The sequence below is a fragment of the Haliotis asinina genome, chromosome 12 (assembly GCF_037392515.1).
Source record: "Haliotis asinina isolate JCU_RB_2024 chromosome 12, JCU_Hal_asi_v2, whole genome shotgun sequence".
NCBI lineage: Eukaryota > Metazoa > Mollusca > Gastropoda > Lepetellida > Haliotidae > Haliotis > Haliotis asinina.
In genome coordinates this window covers 37,190,177-37,199,586 of record NC_090291.1, presented here as the reverse complement: position 1 = coordinate 37,199,586, position 9,410 = coordinate 37,190,177, and the positions used below count along the sequence as shown (strand labels likewise).

The 9,410-nt window shown below is 44.0% G+C and overlaps 1 protein-coding gene across 1 annotated transcript; it reads right to left on the bottom strand.

The window, feature by feature from the left end:
• Positions 1 to 2,044: 2,044 nt before the first annotated feature.
• LOC137258142 (transcription factor MafB-like) lies at positions 2,045 to 6,307 on the bottom strand. The gene has a single exon (XM_067795708.1). The coding sequence runs from the start codon at positions 5,354 to 5,356 to the stop codon at positions 4,475 to 4,477; it is 882 nt and encodes a 293-aa protein (XP_067651809.1). The 5' UTR covers positions 5,357 to 6,307; the 3' UTR covers positions 2,045 to 4,474.
• Between the last annotated feature and the right edge of the window lie 3,103 nt (positions 6,308 to 9,410).

Sequence of the window (9,410 nt, the reverse complement as noted above, 5' to 3'; positions counted from 1 at the left end):
AAACACGGAAAATCAACATGGCGCACGCTACTAAGAATATAGTCGGTACTGATATGAGATTCGACCCTAGACCAAGGTTCCTAAGGACGTAGCTATGAGCTGTGTTAGACAACTAGGTCAGTCAATAGTGCCCTACGGGTTATTTAACACCTATCGCAGCATTGTTTGTTCAGTACAACATGGCCATATCGACCATACTCAACAGATAATTCGGTAATTGCGTCACTTAACATCAAGGGCCGTTTACAATAATCTATACATGACATATGTGACGCAGCCTGTCGCTAACTTCCACTGACATTTCACAAACGATTTGCACGTCCATATTAACCTTTGAAATTCGATTTACCCAAGCGTTCATGAAACAATTTAAGATCGTGGAAAAAACATAATCCCTAGTAATGATAATTAAGCACTTATTTATGCTGCAATATTTTCTGTTCCCCAGATTGCCCGGATTTTCTCTCCGATGTGAAATGGAAAATGTGTCTTATCTCAGTTTATGCTCTGATAAAAAATGTTCTTATTCATTCAGGTCAGCTTGATTTTTATTTGTCTACATTTATTAAAATAGGTTTCCGAAGCAAATCGACACCACCTTTCACAACCAAACTCAGTCTAAAAACTAGAATGTATTTCCAAATTGAAAAATAACTTTGGTAATTTCAGTTTCTCTTTCGCCCGCCGCCATCTTCTTGTTGATGTCACTAAGGCTTGTATCGGTTAGAAACAGTGATCTAAAGACATAGGTGTATAGACCGTACCCAACTATCCCTTTATATAGTACTGGGGTAGGGCCTATACACATAGATGTCTCTAACACTGTTTCTAAGCGATACAATCCCACGTGGTTGATATTGGAGATGACAAACACATAAAAAGTATGGATAGACCACAGAATCATACAACCTGCCATGATGCCAAACTCACTGTGCTTTGTTGTACAATCTACCATTATTGCACAAATAAATGAAATACAACAGAAATATACGGATTCGTAGTCTCAACTGTTTGGTAGTTGTTCTCTGCAATATCCCAGTTATTTATCGGCGGTATGTAAATAATGGAGTATGGATCTGATAATCCAATGACAAACATTATAATCACTCGATCTTATTAGACGCCTCTCAGCAACATGAGATCCGGGTAGATAGGTCTACCAGCAATATTCAATGAGGGTGCCCCGCTCCCCACCCCCTTTCGGTATAGCTGATACAGCAGTGTAGCCATAGGTAATAGGGATCCATTGAAATAGTGATCTGGTATGAGGGTGACAATATTTAAAAGTCGATTTTTCTTAAAACAAACAATTCTTCCAAAGAGCGACAAATCATTAAATATTTCTCTCTGAAGTACTCATGTATGGGCACAAATGGCCACGTGACCTATAAAACAAACTTCCAGTCTAAATTACTTGTACTCCTATACGACTCTTAATTCGATACTGTTATATGACTGGAATATTATTGACGTCAACAGTATTTGATCATATGGCAAATCGAGTGTCCTGATTTCTGGCCAAGGGTGGTCAGGCAGGCTGACTTGGTTGACACGTCATCGGTTCCCAGTCGCGCAGATCAATGCTAACGCTGTTGATCATTGGATTATCTGTTCCATTCTCGGTTATTTACAGCTTGAATATTGCCGAGTGAGGCGTAAAAGTAAACTCACTCACTCTGGCCTAGTCAGGTTTGGCTCCCTCATACATTTCGCAGCCACCCGAGCCATTGAATCCACAAGGGTATTCGAACCTGTTGTTTGGCATGATAAGGGAAGGCTTACACCACTGGGCTAACCCACAGTTAAATACAAATGCATATCAGTCAAACTCTGAAAACCCAGTTCTGCAAACAAGTACCTTGACCTATTTCAGAGCAGTGCGCTGGCATGTCTGAAAAATGTAATTCACGAACACTTTGTAGCCTTTCTTCACATCGCTACATCAAAGACAAAACTTTGAACACTGCGAAGGACTCAAACTGACGGTGGGTTAGCCCAGGGCCTTCGTACTACCCACCACAAATACAAGACAAAACGAGAAGAATCGTTTTTTTCATGCTTTAATGCTTTAAATAGGTCAGCTGACAATCTGAACCATAGGTAAAGCTAATAGCAACAAATGCAGTGAACAACGTGCCCCTGCTGGGGGTCACGCTCTGAGACATACGTGATACACTCTTAATGACAGGTCATTCAGTCTGACGCCTACTGACATAACAAGGGGAGATAACTCCCACGTAACAGGTATGTACACTATTTACAGTAAATGGTAACATGTTAACATAAGTGTCAGTGTCATAAGTAATATCACATTTTTTCAGATTCAACTAAGAGCTTTACTTACGACAGAATGTTACAATGAATCAACACATCACTGAACCTGACAAAGGGTCCCCCGAGGAGGCGCTTCGAGATGACAATATGGTGACGTCTCACTCGGTGGACATGGGATTTACATCATACATGACAATCCCTTCGACCTACACGTGAGGATGGAATTCACGCGAGGCCAGGGGGAGGTAACCGACCTGGTCAAGCTTGGTCACACCTTGTTAGGTGCGAATGTCCCAGCTGGGACAACAAAATTTGACTGGCAAGTTCGAGAGCTGGACCCAGCATCACTTGTGTTACATCTGCTCGTCCAAGCTTTTTTTCGTATTTTTGTACTTTTTTTCTTCTTTTGCTATTTTTTTGTCCCATTCCCACATGAGGAATAATTTTTTTTTGTGGATTTTTTTTTCATACATACACATACATACATGTAGATAAACGTATACAAGGTATTTGGTTGTTGTGGCCCTTTTTATGTTAGTTTTTGCTTTTTTTGTCGTTTTAGTCTTACACAGTTCATACATGCACACACACAGTTTCATAGTCAATCGTCATCTTCCGGTTTGTCCGAGATCAACTTCTCCCCAGCACACTTCTCGATCGTGGGGAGAAATATAAGCATTACAAAATAGGCTGACATGTCCGGTACCCACCAGTCGCCTTTAACTGACAGTATATTGGTATAACAGCACATTCCTGCAGTAAAGATTCATCACCATGGCAACATGGCTGTCAGTGCACTGACATTTTACATATATCACAGTCAAGGAGGTGTCCCGCGTGCAAACTACTGAGTTGTTTGCCCTTGGTCAGGTCTTCACACCGGAGACATCCGATAGTGCTTGAACACTATTTAGTAACAGAATGCACAGGAAATGTGACAGAGTGGGACACACGCACGTGTGTTACTGTGCACGTGCAGTAGTGAAATATGTACACGTTTAACACGTCGATATGTTCTGTGTTATTTTCAGGTTAGTGCTGCAACAGTCGACACCAACATCAAACATGCAGTGAACTAAAACAGGTTAAATTACAGAAATAACCATAAAAATGTCAACTACTAAATATTATCAATTAACAATATAAACATTTGAACCTTCATGTGATGTAACACTGGTAACCGCTAACAAGAGGTGGCGACTGCGGAAGGAAGGTAAAAAGTGTCACGCGACACGCTATCACACAATCAACCATGAAACTCAACACTATGACAGCATTAGCACAGTTTCAGTCTGCTCAAGGCAGAATATTTTTATCACAAGATTTTCAATGGCAACTAGTCCGTCCGTCAAACAAACATTATACTATTTGAGACATGACACCTGGAAAATACTGAAACAATGAACATGTGTTTGATATGGTCAAATAGCATGATGTCTGGATTCTGGTGTGGACATTCAATAGTAATCAATATATTCTAGAAACTTTTTAACAAATTGTAACAGTGTTTAGGTGTGACAAAAGCCACAAACAAGTTCTTTACAGCACTAAGTATAGAAACCAGATACCGACTACAGGGCTATTTGCCAGTGTGCAACTCTACATCTGTGGAACATTGGTGTGATCGATAATTCATCGAAGCATTCACTTTGTAAGTGGGTTCGACACAAAGAAGACATATCGACTATATGTTGCCTACCTAGAAAATCAATACACTTCCAGCAAGCGGGAGGCGCCGTGAGTCGACGAACAGCATATGGCATAAAGTCCATGGTGAATTGTGTAGTGGGTAGGCTTCGCTGCACAGTCATTGCAGTAGATACACTTTATTTTGCATTGTTGAGGAGACTGTTGAAAAGTCTAGCAGAATAAATAACGTATTTGTAGTGTAGTGAATGCGATGACCTAGTTTCGCTGAGGCAGGACTGGTTAGACGATCAGCTGAGCTGGCAAGTATCCAAGTCTTGAACAGCGAGGTTTCCATGTCGGCTGCACGCTGTCGGTCTTAGCTAGCACTCAATCCTCGTTCTGGCAACACCAATTCACGTGCACCGGGCACGAGCACTCCTTACTTGCACGCACAGTCTAAATATAATCTCCATGTAGAAAAAATGAATTAGCATTAGAATCACAGAATTTAGGCACAGCATGAAGTCCCCATCTGTCAGCTTGGGTGGAGGGAGGGTGGAGGGAAGGAGGGTTAGAAGTTGTCGTCGGGAGAGCTAGGGTAGCTACTGCTGACAGAGCCATCCCGACTCCCCCTGGGGGGTGTTGCTGCCTTGACCTGTGACCTCAAGAGGCCACACTGCTGCTTGTACAAGTCTCGTTCACGTGTCAAGTGGCTTACCTGACGCTGCAGGGATGTAATCTGCTGCTGTAATGTCGTGTTCGTGTTTTCTAGTTCGTATTTATGCTGCAGACGTTTAGAGCGACAGTTTTGTGCGTAGCCTCGGTTTTTAAGTGTCCTGCGTTTTTGCTTGAGCCTGAGAACTTCGTCTTTAGGGAACCCTTGCAGGCGTCTGTTGAGCTCCCGCACCGGTAACGTCACCAACTCCTCATCACCAAGACGAGTCACACGCTCTCCACGACCATGTTTCGCACGTGACTTTGTTTGGGGGACCTGAGGCGAGTCGTCGACTTCTTTTTTCACCTTCTCTTCAACGTCAGAAATGTCATCAAAGTCGGTAATGAGTTCGTCGTCGTCATCGTCATCTTCCTCCTCGTCCGCTATGGACGTTGCCACAGACGGAGGAGCACTTTCCACAGAATTTATGATTTCCTCTAGGGCATGTTCCGGCGAGAAGTCTGGAGCACACAGGGCGTTCAGTTGCAGACCAGCACTCCACTGCAGCCAGTTGAGGTCTTCCAGCAAAGATTTCTGCTCCTTGGGGCTGGGAAGATCGTCCGTGAGCGCGGGGGAGGGAGGTAGACAGCATTCTGGGGTCGCAGGGCTCACTGGGCCAGGGGCATCGGCTACACAACAAGCCGACCGGACCCTCCCGTCAAACTCACGCTTGATTTCAGCAAAGTCCAACTGGTCCAGATCGAATGTATTAATGTACTCCTCTGCTAAGCTCTCCATGTCTGCCGTCTGTTTGTACCCGAGTTAAGAGCAATGGCTGTCTGACTGCCGGGTGTTGCCGTGCTCTCTCTTCTCTCTCCTGTGTAAGTAGGTCACAGGCGACCTGACGGCTAGCAGATCAGCTGGCAGCCGGCAAGCAGCAAGACAATACTGGTGAAGGCCGTCAGCTAGCTAATGAGTGATCCCAACACCCGGACTGGCCTCCTCGTTCACCTTGAGTCTGTAAGTAACTCACAGTACTCACAGAAGCGGCGTGGACAACACCGGGGAGCCTCGGAGTCCAATCGTCGGTGGTTCAAGGGCCTAACCACCACGATGTGCACAGTCCGATCGAGCAGGCAACAACAAGTGGCCAGGGGAATCCCACTTGCTTATATACTTGGCATCACGTGACCAGGTTCGTTTTAGAAACCCGTCACTGTGGACCAATCGCTGCGCTTCGGTGTTACTATTTCGGGCAACTTGCGTGTCAGTTTCACTTCGAGGCCGAACTATTCGATCCAATATGGCGCACCGTTGTGCAATAGCACATGGAACCGGTATAGAGGCTGCTCACAAAACTATTTTTCAGAGCTCGTATGCTAGGTGTTACTCAGTCTTACACACATCCAAATACACATGTACTGACCCCAATATAGCCGTTCCTAGAATCCAAAATCAAAATCAGCTGTCACAAATTCCTAATCGGGGAATTTTAAAAGGAAACTTGATAGACTGGGTGTCAAAATGGAGAGTTTCGCTCTGTGGTTAATCGCTACTTCCTACCTAGGTCGTGTCAACCAGTTTGACAACTCCCGTGCAATACCGGTTCAAAATCGGTCAATCCTCCTCTAGTCCGAGCCGTGCATGTGATACAGTCATCGCCCCTCAAATGACTAGTCTTTAGGTTACAGATGGTGAACAACGATGGTTGTAGCGAGTGAGCAACGTGCTTCACAAGTCGCGTTGATGCAAGCTGAGATGAAGGCCCGTCATCCGCCGAGCTACAGACTTGTCTTAGCCTGTCTCAACATACAGCTCTGGAGGCTTTGGCTAACTCCACGTGTTCTAATGAACCGGGATACTTTTTCACTGCATGTAACTACAATGCCGCGCCATGAAAAAATATAGAGTTAAATGGATTTGATAATTTAAGTAGTTTATATGAAATATGTCCAACATTTGTGTTATCATGGACGATATTCATTCTTTTATGATCAGAATCAATATTTTATTTTTAAACCTATTCCTACTACATCACTATAAGGTTCAATAACTGAAAACTGGATTGAACCAGATTGACGAAGCTATAAATAGAGATTGCTCTCTTAAAAGTGGTGACGGTGATTGGTCGAGGACATCCCTTTAAAATATTCGTGATGATATTTATCTCCAATTTCTGAATTTCCTTTATCTTGGTATTTATAAACACATCACTAAATCTGGTCAGGGCTTCAGTAGAGAGTTATTTATACTGTAACTACTTCATACAGTTTACCTGACTCATAAAAGGTTTACAATGCTTTCACCAATCTACAGGGTGGAGCTAATGATTCAAACGTTTCAGTTTGCACTCTTGTTAGCTAATGCAGTTTAACAATTAATTATACACGATTTCTTAGTTCCACACAAGGCTTTAATTACAGTGTCTAGACCTATCCTGGAAATGGGGACAAGGCTCTGTAGCCAAGCCCCCATTTAAGCAGCCAGGAATCCTCCAGCGTGGTGGGATGCTACAAGGTTAAGTTTCTGCAGTGCTACCTCCGTATGTTTTTGCCATATAATGTTGACATGCTAGACACCCCGAGTCCGACAAGTACACCTGTTGCCTTCTCCCTCTCTCACTGAGAATATCGAGTAACCTAGGCTGTGGACGGCGATTCTCACTGCCTTACACTTAACACATAGAGACACATAGAGACACACACAGAGACGTAGCTACCATTATAAAAATAGGCCTGGCTTAAAACGGTTAGGAAATCTCTCTCTCTCTCTCTCTCTCTCTCTCTCTCTCTCTCTCTCTCTCTCTCTCTCTCTCTCTCTCTCTCTCTCTCTCTCTCTCTCTCTCTCTCTCTCTCTCTCACGCGCAGTGGTGAAAAATGAGTGACGGGATTCGAACCCGCCACTGCCGAAGCCCTCCGTCGGTCGCGTTGAACCCCCTCTATCTGATGACTGGTGCAGATAAACCACTGCAGTTGGCTATGTAGTTATTTCTGATCAGAGGATGTGCCTTCCAATCGATACATATGGCGCTCCCTGTCCCTGTCAGCGACAACATTACAATTTGTTTGATAAATGGACCGATCTTTGTTGTCCTATCTCTCGCTATGGGACACGCTTATATATGTTATCAGTTCATAGCATGGGGATGGGATGCATTAGACAGATTTGCACCCTCCCCAACCCAACCAGACCCCTACATAACGCCCTAATCCCATTCCTCCATGCTGTAATTAATCTCCCGTCACAGCCCGTCCGTCCCTCCCGAACACCCTCCACCCACCGAAACCCATCAAGGCCACTCGCTATACATACACAGTTGACAAGGCACATCTCCATGGTCCTGTACTCTAGTGTCACGTGACAACCCTCCCACGACCCAGCGACTGGTGTTGTCAATCAATGTGTTCATGTCACACAGTCAAAGAACTTAACAAAATATTCAGCGAGTTCTGGTTTACTACGCTTTGCTGGATCTTCGTTATACCGCGTGGCTGCAATCCCCTTGTATAAGACGCGACGTTACATGCATGGCGGTGTAATTGTAAAGTCGTATTGTGATATTTTTTTTCTGACAGAACCATATGGTAGATTTTAGAACTAGTTGTGTTCGACCTAACATACCTAACATACATGCACGTATACACGCACGCACGAGCACACACACACACACACACACACACACACACACACACACACACACATGCATACATACATGTCCTACGAATGTGCTATATTCCCCCAGCGCAAGTTCTTCTCAGTTCCATTCCATTTCTCAATGAAACCTCGAACATACCTAAACTACAGATGTATAACGCCACAATACAACACTTACAAGACATGACACGTCACAGTGCAGAAACACTTGCAAGACACGTCACGTCACAAAATAGCAACACATAACACGTCACAATGCAGAAACACGTACAACACATGGCACGTCACAATACAGTAACACGCACAACACATGGCAAGTCACAATGCTGCAACACACGCAACACATGATACGTCACAATGCAGTAACAATTACAGCACCTGACACGTCAGAATGCAGTAACAGTGCCACACATGACACGTCACAATGCAGTAACATTACTACACGTGACACATAACAATACGATAACAATACTACACATGACACACACAATATAGTATTAATGCTACACATGGCATGTCACACTGCAGCAACAATTACAACACATGACACACCCCAATAGTAGCAAAACTACACATGACACGTCAAAACACAATATGACTACAGCACATGACTCGTCACAATACAGTAACACTGCTACACATGGCGTGTCACAGTGCAGCAACACTTACAGCAAATGACACGTCACGATACACTAACAATACACGTGCAACCACAGTTCATCAACAGCACATAATATCTCACGTCATGATACAGTTTGACTACAGCATATGACGCCATACCAAAACTGTGGCACATGGTACGTCACAAGAGATCCACAATGCAAGACACGTCACAGTTAGTAAACTTCGCATGACACGTCACAACACAGCACGGTTACGACATGACACGTCACAATGACAATGGCATCTTTGCTGCACACGGCACTTCCTGATACCATGTCACCAACACTGAAGCAGATTATACGTCATAATACAATCACACTTCAGTACAAGACTCACTGACAACGTCATAATACGTCACAACAGCACAGTGTTTGTTAGGCAACTGAATTGTTAGTTTAAGTGCAGCTACACCATACACACTGTCAACACATCTCACACAAGTAATGTTACGTACTCATCTGGTTGAGGATGTTCATGGCCACGGGACAGTGAACATTAACACAGCACGTCAAATTACTTACAGCATTGGGAAGCT